This window comes from Myiozetetes cayanensis, unplaced genomic scaffold, assembly GCF_022539395.1.
Source record: "Myiozetetes cayanensis isolate MyiCay16 unplaced genomic scaffold, myiCay2020 scf153, whole genome shotgun sequence".
Taxonomy (NCBI): Eukaryota; Metazoa; Chordata; class Aves; order Passeriformes; family Tyrannidae; genus Myiozetetes; species Myiozetetes cayanensis.
The window spans coordinates 1,929-18,439 of record NW_026087193.1 but is presented as its reverse complement, the minus strand read 5'-3'; the positions used below and the strand labels follow the sequence as shown (position 1 = coordinate 18,439).

At 46.6% G+C, this 16,511-nt stretch overlaps 1 protein-coding gene across 1 annotated transcript; it reads right to left on the bottom strand.

Moving 5' to 3' along the window:
- Nucleotides 1-814: 814 nt before the first annotated feature.
- Nucleotides 815-4,722, bottom strand: LOC126637609 (uncharacterized). The gene is made up of 2 exons (XM_050310982.1): nt 4,164-4,722; nt 815-2,201 (listed from the first exon to the last, which is right to left on the bottom strand). Exons 1-2 carry the CDS (start codon nt 4,578-4,580, stop codon nt 2,028-2,030), a joined length of 591 nt encoding a protein of 196 aa, XP_050166939.1. The 5' UTR covers nt 4,581-4,722; the 3' UTR covers nt 815-2,027.
- Between the last annotated feature and the right edge of the window lie 11,789 nt (nt 4,723-16,511).

Below are 16,511 nucleotides of genomic sequence, written 5' to 3'. Positions count from 1 at the left end.
ATAGTGTGGATGGTTCAATTTTTTATATTCTTATATTGTATGTTTGTTTATACAGTATATTAAAATGTTTGTCATCTAGTGCACATTTTATAACAATTATGTCATCAGGAAATGGGAAAGCTCTACTACTAGGAATGTGAATTTATAAATTTAACTAGTGTTAAGATAACTCAGGTTTTTTTCTGATGAACAAATTTCAAAGATACTGTACACTGGAAGGTTTTTTTGCCTTGTCTTAGTTCCTTATCCTATATTTCTTTAAAGTAACTAATAATTCTTTATTTCTTTAGATACCATCAACAATTCTACAGCTAAAGCTGTTTTTTGTTAAAGTCTCTGATTAATCCTTACCTTTTTTCCTTTTGGAGATGTGTAGGTAGAATTCTTTAATGAGAGGAGTATAATTACTGCTTGAATATTGCGAGGAAAAGGAGTTGAAGATTTGTAAAGACTTTGGAGCACTGGTTAAAACTAATGCCTTGAATGATGTCATCCTTTAAGGGCTGTGTTTGCGTGGAAGGGTTCTGCAGTATGGCATCAAACAAACTCTCTAAGAACATTTGCTATTTCTGTATATCCTTTGATATATATTTGATGTCCATTAACCATCTCCCGACGAGGTGAACAGCTCCGGTGAAGGTTTGTCCTGCAACCAAGCAGGAGATCATGGTGAAAAGTTTCTAGAGCCAGGGGAATGGCAGGAGAGTGCTGAGACTCATCTGGAGTCAACAGCATGTGTCACGGGTCGAGGCAGGACACGACACGAAACCCTTGTGGATCCAGAGGTTGGAACACTTTATTGCACGATGTCTGCTACTTTTATACACTTTTTAGGCTACACATGTCAACTCTCCACTGGCTCCCACATACATAAATATTCTTCCATTGGCCACTAACGGTGTTATATAACTCTGCTTACTGCGCATGTCACGAAACACATTTTGCTGTGCTCAGCACTTTTTACTGGAAAACCATATTGTTACAATTTCCGGGTCCGGGCGTAATTCTCCCCTGAACAAAGGTTCCTACTAACTTTAACTCTTCCCGAATCCCCCAGGCCAGTTGGGGGAAAACCACCACAATTCCCCCTGTTTTTGTATTAAAGAAACCGCCAACGAGTGTCATCCATTGCGGGACCCCTTGCAAGGGAGACACAAACCATGGCAATATCGATAATACAAAAACAACTAAACGAACAGGCAAGAGTTACAGCCCAGACAGTGCATTCGTTATTAGTCCATGGTAGTAGCATTCAGTTGTCGAGTGTGGTCATAGATGGACTTCACGTAACTTGTGGACATGGTGCATCCAATACAGGGCGGACACATCGAGCAGGTACCCAGTGCGGTCCTTCATCTGTGGAAACACAAGCATACCCTCTACCCCAAGTTAATAGTTTGCACGGTTGAGACCACTGCCCTGTGTGCAAATCTTTTACCCTGACTTTCACCCCAGGAGAGACAGGTGTGGACTTTTGTAAGGAACCAAAATGCCAGACCATGGGTGGATCCTGCTGGCCCTCCGTGATGTTAACAAAATTGAGCACATAGGTAGCCTTAGCGAGGCGAGCTTCGGGGGTTTCCCCAGACATTCCCGCCTTCTGTTTTTCTAATTGACGCTTAAGGATACCATGTGCTCGTTCCACAATACCTTGACCCTGGGGAGAGTGAGGAATACCAGTGACGTGAGAAATTCCCCACATTCGGAGAAAAGATTGCACCCGGGAAGAGAGATAAGCAGGGCCATTATCAGTCTTAATTTGGTGTGGCACTCCACACGTAGAAAAGGCCCTCAGCCAATGGCGAATGACATCCCGGGCAGTTTCACCTGCATGGGCAGTAGCGACTATAACAGAGGAGAAGGTATCCACAGACACATGTACGCATTTCAAACGACCAAATTCCGCAATGTGGGTCACATCAGTTTGCCAGATCTGTAAAGCTTGTAGCCCTCTCGGGTTAGTGCCATAAAAGGCAGGTACTGATTGACTTTGACAGTCAGGGCATGCAGTAATAATGGAACGGGTTTCAGCAGACGTCAAATGAAACTGCCGTTCCAAGGCATGCCGGCTTTGGTGAAGAAATTGATGCGAAGTGATGGCCTGTTGACGAAGATTGGGCACTAGACCCAAAGCAACTGGTGAAACAAGGCGATCTGCGCGAGCATTCCCCGTGGCGATGAAACCTGGCAAAGTGGTATGACTGCACACATGTAAAATATAATAAGAATTAGTACGTTTTTGAATCGTTTCCCACAACAGACGAAGGACCCCAAACAAAAGGGCATTTGAAACCTCTCGAAGGACCGCTTTATCCAGGCGTCGAACTAAGCCAGCCACGTATGCAGAATCAGTGACTATATTGAGGGGGCAGGAAAAATGCTGAAACGCAATAGTAACTGCGTGTAATTCGACGACCTGGGGTGAACCTTCCTGGAGTTCGACCATGTGTTGCCAACTGTGACCATCGTGCCAAGTCCCAGTAGCCTTGTTTGTCTTTCCGGACCCATCAGTAAATACAGTGGGTCCAGGCACAGGCGTTATGCAAGAAAGCAGCTTCTGACTTAATGAGACTTGTTCGTGCAATTTGCGCAGGGGGTGGGAGGGTAAATGTTACTTAATAGTACCAGTATAATTGGTCAGTGCCACTTGTAAGGCGGAACTGTTGGCCATGCACCATTCAAAATAGTCTAGTTGCACAGGAACTACGATGACCTCAGGGTCACGTGCAACAAGTTCCGTGCAACGGGTACGTGCTCTGACAATTAGCTGTGCCAGAAGCTCAAACAAACCGGGAGCTGTTTTCTTGGAGCGCACCGACAGGAAAAACCATTCTAGCACATGCAGGGGATCTTGCCAGGCAGGGTTCCATTGCGCAATCATGGCAAAAGGAACCATGCTTTCAATAAGAATATACATGTGAATTGCAACATCAGTGGCAATTCTCCATAAGTGTTTAGTTTGCATGCACTGTTCCACTAAAGCAATAACTTGCTTTGCTTGGGGGGTCAGTTTCCGAGGAGCTCGAAGGTCAGAATCACCTTTAAGAAGATCAAGTAAAGGCTGAATTTGGGATGGAGTCAGGCCAAGATAGGGACGCAACCAATTTATAGTCCCTGCCAAGTTTTGGACATCATTTAGAGTCCTAATATTTGTTTCCAATTTGAGGGCCTGTGGCTGAACGGTACGTTCGAGTACCTTCATGCCAAGGTAAAGCCGTGACTGAACACGCTGTACTTTCTCAGGAGCCACAATCAAACCATACTGCTTCAGAGAAGCATGGGTGTTGGACTCCATGGCCGACAGCATCTCACTGGAAGGAGCCGCTAGGAGGATATCATCCATATAATGGTAACAATACCCTTCCGGATAGTTTTCTCTAACAGGGCTCAAGGCCTGGGCAACAAACCATTGACAAATAGTGGGTGAATTTTTCATGCCCTGTGGCAAAAACTTCCAGTGATACCATTTGGAAGGCTCAGCATGGTTTATCGAAGGAACAGTAAATGCAAACTTTTCCTTATCGTTGCATGTAGAGGAATGGTAAAGAAGCAGTCTTTCAAGTCAATGATAACAACAGACCAATTCATGGGAATCATTGTTGCCAAGGGTAACCCTGGCTGCAATGCTCCCATGGTAGCCATCACCTCATTGACTCAACGCAAATCCTACAGAAACCTCCATTTCCCTGATTTCTTCTTTATAACAAACACAGGAGTGTTCCATGGACTGTGTGATGGCTCTATATGACCTGCTTCCAACTGTTCTTTAACTAGAGTGTGCAGGGCAATAAGTTTCTCTTTGTTAAGGGGCCACTGTTCAACCCACACAGGCTTATCTGATAACCATTTTAAAGCTACTGTGTGTTGTCTCACACCTTGCATCACAGTGACCCCTAGGGAAAATCCGTAGTGAGATGGACTCCCCACTGAGAAAGGCAGTCCCGTCCCCACAAGTTCAAAGGTGCTGCAACCACATAGGGCCGAAGGGTGGCAGCCTGGCCCTCTGGGTTGGTGATGAGCACTGGTTTAGCCACAAGAGACCCAGTGGAAGTACCTCCCAGACCTATAACAGCCTGAGAGGCCGGAACCAAGGGCCAAGAAGCAGGCCAGTCCTTTAGCAAAATGATGGTAATGTCTGCACCAGTGTCCAGCAAGCCAGATACCTTTGCTGTAGCGGGAGACGCGTGTGCCATACTCAGCACGCAGGTCATTTGAGGCCGACAGTCCTTCACAGTCGTTGTCCAATGGACTTGAGGAACTCCAGTGGATCCAAATCCTCCTGTGCCTCGGGTGACATCTTTTGTCCTAGGAACACAGCTCATAAAGGGTATAAGTTGAGCAATGCACGTTCCCTTTTCAATACAAAGAGGGGGGGTGGGTGTCGATACCATGGCACATATCTGTCCGGTGTAATCGGCATCGATTACTCCGACATGCACCATGATCCCCTGGATGGTAGCACTCGACCTACCAATTAGCAAGGCACTTAAGCCCCTCCCAATAGGTCCCCAAGCGTCCAGAGGGACTTTATGAACCCCCATGGTGGAAATGGTTACTGTTGAGGCTGTGGATACATCCATCCCGGCTGCTCCCCTCGTCTCTCCTGACAATCGGTCGCATAGGCCTGTGGTCTCTGGAAGTGCTGGGTTAGCTGATCGATCGGAGCAGGTACTTGTGTCAGAGCGCGCTGCCTCGTGCTCGTCTTCCCGTTTCCCGACAGCACATGTCCATCAGAGTAATGAGTTGACTAACAGTTCTTAGCAAAATGCCCTGCTTTCCCACATCTAAGGCAAGTTGTTATTGCTGATTGTGTGGGTGAATTCTTTTTTGATTTCCGGGAACCCTTTTTACCGCAAGAGACACAGCGATGGCCCGTGGTATTAACCGCAGCCATAGCCTTAGCCAATGCAGCCATCTGGTAGTCCACTGAGTCTACTTTTGAACATGCTTGAATCATATCATCAAGTGAGGCATCATCTGGTAAAGTATGAAGGATCTTCCGACAGTCTGCATTGGCATTGTCTCTTGCTAACTGTTTCACCGTGGCATCACGCAGATTAACATCATAAATCTGCTTCTCCACAGAAGCCAGTAGTCTCTCAACAAAAGGCAAATATGGCTCATTAGCACCTTACCTAATAGAGGCATATCTGGGCTTAGGAGCTGACAGCTCAGCAGTACGAAAAATTGCCTCCATGCCTACAGCTTTAACTTGCTCTAATACTAAAGGAGGCCATTGTGCCTGATGTTGAGGGTTAGAAAACTGTCCTGTGCCAGTAAGGACATCACCACCATTTCCATATCGGGGGTCATCTTGAGGCCATTGCAAATTTCTTAATCCCTGTGCTGCAGCCCTTTTAAACCAGACTGACTGGAATACTGAGAATTGCACCGGGGGAAATAGAATCTGGGCAAGCATCTGTATATCATATGGGGTCATTTCCTCCATAGCCAATAGCCTAAGCATACGCACAGTAGGGGCCGAGTTGGACCCATACTGCACTGCTGTTCTTTGTAACTCCTGAATCACTTTCCATGAAAACGGGCGGTGCTCATCAGGCTGTCCACTACCTGGATCCCCCCTCACCACCGGGAAAACCCCAGCCTCCCCACTTGGTAAGCAGGCTACCTGATGAGAAGCACCCTCCCACGGGGCATCAATCTGATCTGCTAACTCCCAATTTCCCTCTTGCATCGCCCAAGCTTTGACCTTTTGCCAGAATGTTAAAGGATCACGGGGCCAGACGGTAACTTGTGCAGGGGGCAGCTTCCATTTTCGAGAAGGTTTATGACGGACGATACTGTTTTGTGCCTTTTGTGATTGTACAGGCACCAGAGCGTCCTCCTCAGATGTCTCCTCCTCACTTTCATCAGAATGGCTAACAGATTCCGATGGCAGAGGAGGATACATAGGAGGATCAGAAGGTTCTAGGAGGTGTTTATGAGCCTTCTTGCCTTTGGTCTTGCTGATTTTTGCAGGAGAAGTTTTTGCCAATTCCTGCGGAGATTTATAGGACCTACTCTTGACCACAGGGGACCTAGGTCTGTATATCTCATCTGAATCGTCCCATAACAGCCTCCGTTTTGCTGAACGAAACCCTTTTACTTTTGAAAGTTTCGCCCCCCTGCCCTTAGAGGGGGGAGGAGGTGAAACTAAGGGAGTTTGGCTCTCACAAGGTTCGAGTGGAGGGGTCGAGGGAGTCACAGCAGGAGAACTGGCAGTAGCAGGATTTACAGGGGGAGGATTTGTGATATCAGGAGTTACAGAGTTCCCAGAACTTTCCCCCTGAGCATTCCCAGAGGTCTCCCTAGGAGTTTCTGTGGAAGCTCCTGTAGAAGCTTCTCTAGGGACAGCAACCAACACTGTCCCAGAACCTCCTGATTTTTTATGGTCTTGCAGTGTTTCCCTTAACACCCGCCATGTAGTTAGTAATTGTACTGCTCTCTCATCTCCGTGTGTGGATGCTTCAAATAACCGACGGCCTAAATCATCCCACACAGATTCACTAAAGGCAACCTCAGACGTTGCCTGAAAACCCTGGTCTTTGCTCCACTTCAACATTTTTTGTAGGAACAAGGCACTCATCTTAACTCCCATGTTCTTCCAACAACATTTGCCACATTTGAATGATAGTTTCATCCTCTTTGGACAACATGGAACCCATTTTTGCTCTGGTGGTTCACCTGTTTTTAAACAGGTGTCTCAAAAACTATTTTTGGTCGGCTCTATAGACAACTCCCTTGTCGTTCTTACTAGCTACACGGAGTTTTCCCGCCTCCAACAGCTATCTCAAAGCTGTCTTTCTCCGTCCTCGTTCGGGACGTGTAACTATTTACTTGACCAAGTTAGAGGACTGACTTACAGAAATTACTTTACACTGTAAGGCAGTTTAGCGAAGAGAAAATTAAGCAGCAACAAAGGCAGAATAGCAAAACAGTAGTACGGTAATATAACAACTAAAGTTCGCAGCTGCAGGGGTTAAAAAACCCCAACCACAACTCTGTTACTCAGCAATCGTTACCTAGCAGCAGGCCAGCAGGGGGGGCCGACGCCGCAGTAAAAGCAGAGGCGGAGTTTTCAAAAAGCAAACGGTAAGCGCAGACTCCAATTTCAATCTCCTCAGCTCCGAACTAGCAAGCTAAGCTACTGCGGCAGATGATTGCAAAAAGCCTGGCTGCTCCGTAACAAAACCGGAGGCAGAGGTAAGGCGGAGACCTCTCCTCTTTCAGTTCAGCAGAAGAGCAGCGGCAGAGGCTGCCGCAGCAAACAGCGCTGACCCCAAGACCCGGGTCTGCCGTGCTGCGTCTCTGTTTCATCTTCTGCAGATTGCCGGTCAGGGCTCGCTCGATGGCAAAGTCCAGATCTTTTCGCTGCTTCTCTCTTCGCTCCTCCGTTGATTGCGTCGAGGTCGCCAGATGTTGTGGGTTGAGGCGGGACACGACACGAAACCCTTGTGGATCCAGAGGCTGGAACACTTTATTGCACGATGTCTGCTACTTTTATACACTTTTTAGGCTACACATGTCAACTCTCCACTGGTTCCCACATACATAAATATTCTTCCATTGGCCACTAACGGTGTTATATAACTCTGCTTACTGCGCGTGTCACAAAACACATTTTGCTGTGCTCAGCACTTTTTACCGGAAAACCATATTGTTACAATTTCCAGGTCCGGGTGCAATTCTCCCCTGAACAAAGGCTCCTACTAACTTTAACTCTTCCCGAATCCCCCAGGCCAGCTGGGGGAGAACCACCACAAGCATGCCCTAGAGCAGCTGACTCAGGGGGGACGGCAGCTCTTCCAACTCTTTCATAAGGGACCTGTAAGGACCATGGCACGACAGCAGAGTATGGCACATCAGTTTGCTCAGCAGTTTGAGCAGAAAGGGCTCTGAGGCACTGCAGTTCAAGTGGTTAGCTCAGTTGGTGGTCATAGCACTCATCAAGAGAGCTTGGATATGGTGTCCACTCAGCAGGAAGTCAAGTCATCTATGCTCACGAAAAAAGATGTAGAGACCCAGAGAGAGTTCCAGACAGAGCTCCCAAAAAAACATGCAGTCGTCCAGGTTTCAGGATGTAGGCAGTGCCAAAGTCTTTCACTGGACTGTAGCAGAGATAGTGGCTGTGTCAGATGTGACCAGGTGGACAACATTGATGCTGAAAAACCTTGGAATATGAACTGTTCAGAGACTTTTTTTCTTTAAGCAGCAATGGTATTTATTTATTCAACACTGGGAGCAAGTCACCTCGCACTGGAAAAACTCGCTCAAAGGCATTGATGAAAAACAGGGTAATTTATACAGTCTAACTCCATGATTACAACATCTTAACATACATATTCATATGATTACAACATCTAATCATGCATATTGTTATTTGGCAGAGTCTGGGCAGAGTCTGGGTGGAGTTTAGGGCAGTGCTTTCCATATTCTCTTTTGGTAGTGATCATTTTGGCCTTCCTCCTCAAAACGGGGGTCTATTTCTCTTCTTCCTCACTTTGACCTCTCTACCTCCCCATTGTTTGTGTTCCAGTTACTGAAGCTTTCAAAAACCCTTGGCTCTAAGCCCTTTTCTCCTATTCAAATGTCTACCTTGTCTTAATTTATGGCCTCTAGGTTGATTGCATAGCATTTCTAGTATTCTTCTTAGGTTTAGGTCCAGTAAGCAGAACAGAACAAGTTTTTCCTAGCAGTACAGGCAGAGCAGGTATCAGGGGGCTATACTCAACAGAGCAAGATATCTCAGTTAACTCTTTTAGACCTTGCTCTCGTTTCAACCTACTCAGCCTGGTGGTAGAGGTATAGGATGTGATAGAAAGGTTAAGAAGTATTAGAGAATTGGAGAGGGAGATAGACTGGTGGAACCATGCTCTGGCCTCCCTGAGACAGGAGCAACCTCCAGAAATAATTCAAGATCAAGGGGTTCCTGTATCCCTCCCCCAGCAGGGAGCAGGTAGCAGTTGTAAAGAAAGGAGTGAATGGAGGGTAGTCCATGCTTGGGATGAAAAGCAAAATCCTTCTTCACCTACCTCACCCCTCCAGGTGCCACTGCACAATAGGTGTGAGGCTTTGTATGTGGAAGAGAAGCCAAAGGATGAAGAGGATGAAGGTCTGGTTACACTAGAGGTGTTACCACAATCAGAAAGGTCAACCCCCCTGTCCTGGTTTTATCTAAGTGTCATAGGTTTACTTGTTCTAAAAAAACAATGGGGATTTTTTTTCTTTCCCCTGTATCATTGTAAAAGAGGGGAGTTCTGGCTGGTGTGATTCACACACACAAAAGAACTGGTCACATTCCAGGTTGATGGCCCTCAGAAGACTGGGGGGGGGGGATGAGTTGGGGTTTTTTCCTCTCCTCGGGAAATGGGAGGCACTCCACTTTTGCCCTGACTCAGGGAAGGGATGTGTGTGGAGGGATTCCGTGGTTTCATTTTGGTTTTGGCCAGGTCACCTGGTTGCTTCTGGCCCTGGTTTGCCTCTGTTCTTAGGCACCCTGTTCTGTCCCCAGCCCAGACTAACTACAGAGGTGAAAGATAAGCAGGAGAGACTGAGAGAGGATTGAGGGAAACAGCTTCCATATGGCACCAGTGAGAACCAGATGCCCTCCAACTAGAGAGACCAGACAGATCTCATGAACTGACTTGTGGTATTTCCCATCTGACCATGGAGAAGACATGAGATTGTGGGACAGGAAACCTACCTGTGTCCTAGTAGCCCGAGAACAAGAGTTGAAAGACAGAGAAAAAGGGAAGTCCATGAAAGTGAGTGTAGTACTGGTACCCTATGGGTAGGGATCTGACCCACTAGAAGGTACCTCCTATCAGTATTCACAGGAAAAAAACTGTGATTGGCAGAACAAAGACCAGTATTACAAGGGCCCTGCCTCTAGCCAGGGAGAGGCACAGGACAACTATATTTATTGGACTGTGTGGATCCCATGGCCTGGCACATCAGACCCACAGGAATACCAGGCTTTGGTTGACACTGGAGCTCAATGTACGTTAATGCCATCAGGACATGTGGGAACAGAGACTATTTCCATTTCTGGGGTGACAGGAGAGTCTCAAGTGTTATATGCTGAGGTGAGCTTGACTGGGAAGGAGTGGCAGAAAAACTCCATTGTGATTGGTCCAGATGCCCCATGTATCCTGGGCATTGACTACCTTAGGAATGGGTATTTCAAAAATCCAAAGGGACATAGGTGGGTTTTTGGAATAGCTGCTGGGGAGAAAGAGGTGGTTAAGTGGGGGAATTTATTACCTGGCCTTTCAGAGAACCCTTCTGCTATGGGATTGTTGAAGGTTGAGGAACAGTGAGTGCCAATTGCCACCACAGTAGTGCATCATTGGCAGTACCGAACGAACCGAGACCCTGTGATCCCCATCCATAAGATGATCCGTGAGCTGGAGAGCCAAGGGGTGGTCAGCAAGACCCACTCACTCTTCAACAACCCCATCTGACCTGTGCATAAGTCTGATGGAGAATGGAGATTGACTGTTGACTATTGTGGCCTGAATGAAGCCACCCCACCGCTGAGTGTTGCTGTTCCAGACATGTTCGAGCTCCAGTACAAGCTGGAGTCCAAGGTAACCAGGTGGTACGCCACTACTGACATTGCAAATGCGTTCTTCTCCATCCCCTTAGCAGTAGAGTGTAGGTCGCAGTTTGCTTTCACCTGGGGACCTGCCTGAGAGATGCAGTTCTTAGGGGTGAAGTGGCAAGATGGACGTTGTCAGGTCAGAAAAGAAGTCATCAATAAGATCACAGCAATGGTTCCACAGACCAGCAAGAAGGAAACTCAAGCTTTTCTGGGGGCCATAGGTTTCTGGAGGATGCACATCCCTGAGTACAGCCAAATCATAAGCCCTCTCTATCTGGTAACCCATAAGAAGAATGATTTCCAGTGGGGCCCTGAACAACAACAAGCTTTTGAACAGATTAAGCAGGAGATTGCCCACGCTGTAGACCTTGGGCCAGTCAGGACAGGACCAGATGTGAAGAATGTACTCTACTCTTCATCTGGGGATAAGGACCTCTCCTGGAGCCTCTGGTAGAAGGTGCCTGGCGAGACCTGAGGTTGCCCACTTAGATTCTGGAGAAGAAGTTACAGAGGATTGAAAGCCAATTACACTCCAACAGAAAAGGTGATCCTAGCAGCTTATGAGGGAGTACAAGCTGCCTCAGAGGTGATTGGCACAGAAGAACAGCTCTTCCTGGCACCTTGACTACCAGTGTTGAGTTGGATGTTCAAGGGAAAGGCACCCTCTATGCATCATGCCACTGATGCTACATGGAGTAAGTGGATCACTCTGATCCCACAGCACCCCCATATTGGAAATCTGAATCGCCCTGGGATCCTAGAAATCATCATGAACTGACCAGAAGGTGAGAATTTTGGTCTACCAGATGAAGAAGAAGGAGAGCATGAGGTACGGGATGAGGAAACCCCACCATACAATCAACTACCAGAAGAAGAAACTTGCCATGCCCTCTTTCCTGATGGTTCCTGTCGCATTGTAGGGATGAAAGGTAAATGGAAAGCAGATATATGGAACCCCACATGACAAGTTGCAGAAGCTATGGAAGGAGAAGGTGAATCGAGCCAATTCGCAGAGCTCAAAGCTGTCCAGTTGGTCCTGGACATTGCTGAACGAGAGAAGTGCTCAAAGCTTTACCTCTAAACTGACTCGTGGATGGTGGTCAATGCTCTGTGGGAGTGGTTGCATAGATGGAAGAAGGCCAATTGGAAACATAGAGGGAAACCCATCTTGGCCACTCATATGTGGCTAGACATTGCTACCTGGGTAGAGAAGTTGATTGTGAGAGTCCGCCATGTAGATGCCCATGTGCCCAAAAATCGAACCAATGAGGAGTATTGCAACAATGAACTGGCAGACCGAGCTGCATAAGTCAAGGTGTCACAGGTGGATCTGGACTGGCAGCATAAGGGAGAGTTGTTCTTAGCACCACGGGCCCATGATACCTCAGGTCATCAGGACAGAGATGCCACCTATAGATGGGCACGAGACTGAGGAGTGGACTTAACCATGGACACTATTTCCCAGATTATCCATGACTGTGAGACATGTGCTACCATTAAATAGGCTAAGAGACTGAAGCCCCTGTGGTATGGTGGATGTTGGAGTAAGTATAGGTATGGGGTAGCCTGGTAGGTTGATTACATCACACTGCCAGAAACTGCTTCTGGCCCTGGTTTGCCTCTGTTCTTCTGTGCCCTGTTCTTCCTTCAGTCCAGACCTTTTGGGATTTCATTGGAGAGGCTCAGCCAATCTGCGGAGGAACCTTTGGGGAAGGAGACTGCCCCTTCCCTCCTCTGCTCCCCTGTTTGGTAGCGGCTTGTGCGCATTGATGAAGGGGGGGAAATCTCAGGCAGAGCCAGTCGCCGACAGCGTGAGTCTGTGAGAAGAACCCCTTTTCTCCCTTTTCCCCTTTCCCTTCTGAGTGGGGGGGGGGGTGTAGATCTCCATTTTCAGCTTCTATTCCACACCATAGAACATCATGCCCAGTATATAAACTGGGAGGAGTTCCCCAGAAGCGGAGGCCAATCTGAGTTTGCAAGGGGGAGTCTGGCATCAGTCAGCAGGTGGTGAGCAATTGCATTGTGCATCACTTGTTTTTCTCTTTTTATTATCATTATTATCATTTACCATTATTACTATATTTTGCTTTATTTTCAATTATTAAACTGTTCTTATCTCAACAAACAAGTTTTATTTTGATTCTTCTCCCCATTCTGCTGGGGTGGGGGGAAAGAGGGGAGGGGGGGTAACTGAGTGAGCGGCTGTGTGCTACCTAATTTCTAGTTGGACAACCATGACACCCCCATGTTACAACTGCTTCCAAGAGGAAGAAAAGATGGGGTTTAGTGGTAAGCCATTCCCTTCTAAGGGGAACAGAGAGCCCAATGTGCCAACTGGGCCCAGCCCATAGGGAGGTCTTCTGCCTCCCTGGGGCCTGGGTTAAGGATGTCAGCAGGAAACTTCCTAGCCTGGTGCTGCCCTTGGCCTACTACCCATTACTGATCTTCCACATAGGGGATGATGAAGTGGTAACATGTAGTCTGAAGGCAATCAAAAAGCATTTCAGGGTCTTGGGATGGTTGGTGAGGGAATCTGGGGCACAGATTCTTCTCTATCCTTCCAGTTGAAGGCAGCAACATTGGAAGAAACAGACGGACTGAGTCTATTAATACATGACTATATGACTGGTGTCACTCCCCAAATTTGGGGTTTTTAGACAATGGAATTGCCTACACAACACCAGGCATGCTGGCATATAGAGGTCCAGAGAAACAGACTTTAGCTCATCCCCCCAACTTGAGTCACACTATGATCTGAGAAATTCTCATTAGGCATCTGGACTAAGCCCCTCTCCAGCTTATCGGAAACACTGTTTGTTCCCAAGAACTAGTGTTGTCTAATGAACACCTGTTTTTTAACTAACAGCCTTGGAAACTTATTTTTTTTTACCTGAATAACAACCCAAGTGGAATAATACTGCTTTTCCCCAACCTTCAAACAAATTTACCAACTCGAATTGTAGCCAAGATGGAAAATTACTGTGACTAAAGCCCACTCTTGCAACCCTATAAACAGTGGTTCTAAGTGAGACCTTTTTGAGCTTTCGATTCCAAGAAGATAAGGGGTTGATGTGTATGTCTCAAACACCAATAACCAGATGGCTGTGGAGTCAACCAAGGACTGTTAGTAATAACAGACGAGAATTGTTGGTAATACCCAAGGACTATTGGTATAAACACACTGTGAGAAAAAACAAGATTTGGCTGGAGAAGGGGGACCAGGAAGAGATAGGGCAGCACTTTTCTGTGAGAAAGAGCCACAACACTGTTACGCTCCAAATTAAGCTATGAACTGCCCAGAGCGGTTGCATTTTTTATGTAAGACTTTTTAAAAGACTTTTGGTTCGTTATAACTTCTAAGTAGTGTCCGGAGAAAGAGTCGCACACTCCCCTTTAAGAGAAATTCTTTTTAATTTAGTGAGAAAAATAAGATATTTTGTCAAAAGGATTTTCACAGAGTAAAATACAAGAGGATTTCGCTAAAGCCTTCAGAAAAAGACCCAATCCACAGGAAACACCCACTAAACCAATCCAAATACCAGCTTTAGTAAAACACAATTCATCGGTTTTAAGTTACCCACAAGAGAAGGAAAAGAGTAAAAGAAAACAGAATAATAGGAATAAAGAAAGAAAAGAAAGAGAGAATGAGAGAAAGAACAGTTACTGACAAGATTTGATGGTTCACATGGTGTCGGCTGGAAAGTGAGAAGAGAAGAGGGAAGAGAGAGAAGAGGAGGAAAAAAGTGTTACTAACTCACATGGTTCAGGTTACACGAGGGAAGGAGAGAGAGAGAGACCGCATGGAGTCTCGTATATTTATATAGTTCAGTTTTTCCTCCCAGGCAGGATATCTGGTCAGGGTCTTTGTTGCCTAAAAGGTTGTGGAGGTAAAAAAGACTCCAGGTCAAATTAGGTAGGAGGTAAGATAGGGATACAAAGGCTTTAATGAGCCCCCAGGTTTCCAGGAATACCACCACCGCGTGCCCCTGAATACAGGTGTTTACAATTTTTATAATGATTTTCACCCAATCCTCATCCAGCCACTGCCCAGATTCTGCCTCCCGACATGCCTCTCGGGAAGTGAGTCTGGGGGTGTTTTGGGACCCCCTCTTCTTCATCTTCATCTTCCTTGGAGCACGTGCTGTTCTTGGAGGTATTCCAGAGCTCTAGGCCTGAAGGTTGTTGCGTCTATGGTTATATCTTCTTGAGTAGATTTTAGGGTGTTCTCTACAATTCTACCTTGAAAATGAGACTAAACAGGTTAATGGAATTTAGGGGAATTGATATGGGAATGGGTAACAGGGTTTGCTATGTGTATTTACTATGTTAAAGGGTAAGGGATAATGTACTGCTACTTTAAAATCTACATTTACTATGTAACTACTTTTAAAATCTACAAAATTAAAAAATCAAAACTCCAAGGTATCACCTCAAAGATCTAGCGCATGTCATCACAAAACCTCTCTTGATGATTTTTGAGTGGTCTTGGGAATCCTGAGAGGTCCTAGCTGAGTGGAAGCTGGGGAATGTTGTCCCAATTTTCAAGAAGGGCAAGAAGGAGGACCCCAGAAACTACAGGCCTGTCAGTCTCACTTCAGTGCCTGGTAAAGATATGGAGAAGATTATTCTGGGAGATATTGAAAAACACCTGAAAGACAACGCAGTCATTGGTTACAACCAGTATGGCTTCATGAGAGGAAAGTCCTGCTTATCAAACCTGATTTCCTTCTATGACAAGGTAACCTAGCTAGGTGACCAAGGGAAACCAGTGGATGCAATCTTTTTGGATTTCAGTAAAGCTTTTGAGACCATCTCTCACAGGATTCTTCTGGACAAACTGTCCAACCCACAGTTGGATAAACACATCATGTGATGGGTGAGAAATTGGCTCCTGGGTTGAGCGCAAAGGGTAATAGTGAATGGGGTAACATCAGACTGATGACCTGTCACTAGTGGGTTTCCGCAGGGCTCCATCTTAGGCCCTGTTCTCTTCAATATCTTCATAAATTACTTGGACACAGGACTGGAAGGGATACTAAGCAAGTTTGCTGGTGACACAAAACTGGGAGGAACTGTTGACTCTTTCAAAGGCAGGAAGGTTCTGCAGAGACCTTGACAAATTGGAGGACTGGGCAATCACCAACCATGTGAAGTTCAAGAAGGGAAAGTGCCGGATTCTGCACCTGGGATGGGGCAACCCTGGATGTACATAGACTGGGGAATGAGATGTTGGAAAGCAGTGACGCAGAAAGGGACCTGGGAGTCCTGGTCAATGGCAAGTTGAATATGAGTCAGCAGTTTACCCAAGCAGCCAGGAGGACCAACTCTGTCCTGGGGTGCATCAGACAAAGCATCGCCAGCCAGTCGAGGGAGGTGATCATCCCACTCTACTCTGTACTTGTGCGGTCTCCCCTTGAATACTGTGTGCAGTTTGGGTCACTGCAATACAAGAAAGATATTAAGCTGTTAGAGAGCGTTCAAAGGAGGGCAACAAAGATGGTGAAGGGCCTTGAGGGGAAACCATATGAGGAGTGGTTGAGGTCACTTGGTCTGTTCAACCTGGAGGAGACTAAGAGGAGATGTCATTGCATTCTACAACTTCCTTGTGAGGGGAAGAGGAGGACTGGACACTGATCTCTTCTTTGTGGTGACCAGTGACAGAACTTGAGGGAATGGCCTGAAGTTGTGTCAGGGAAGATTCAGGTTAGATATTAGAAAGAGGTTTTTCACCCAGAGGGTGGATGGGCATTGGAACAGGCTCCCCAGGGAAGTGGTCACAGCACCCATCCTGGTAGAGTTCAAGAAGCGTTTGGATGATACTCTTGGGCACATGGTGTGACTCTTGTGGATGGCCCTGTGCAGGGTCAGGAGTTGGACTCGATGATCCCTGTGGGTCCCTTCCAACTTG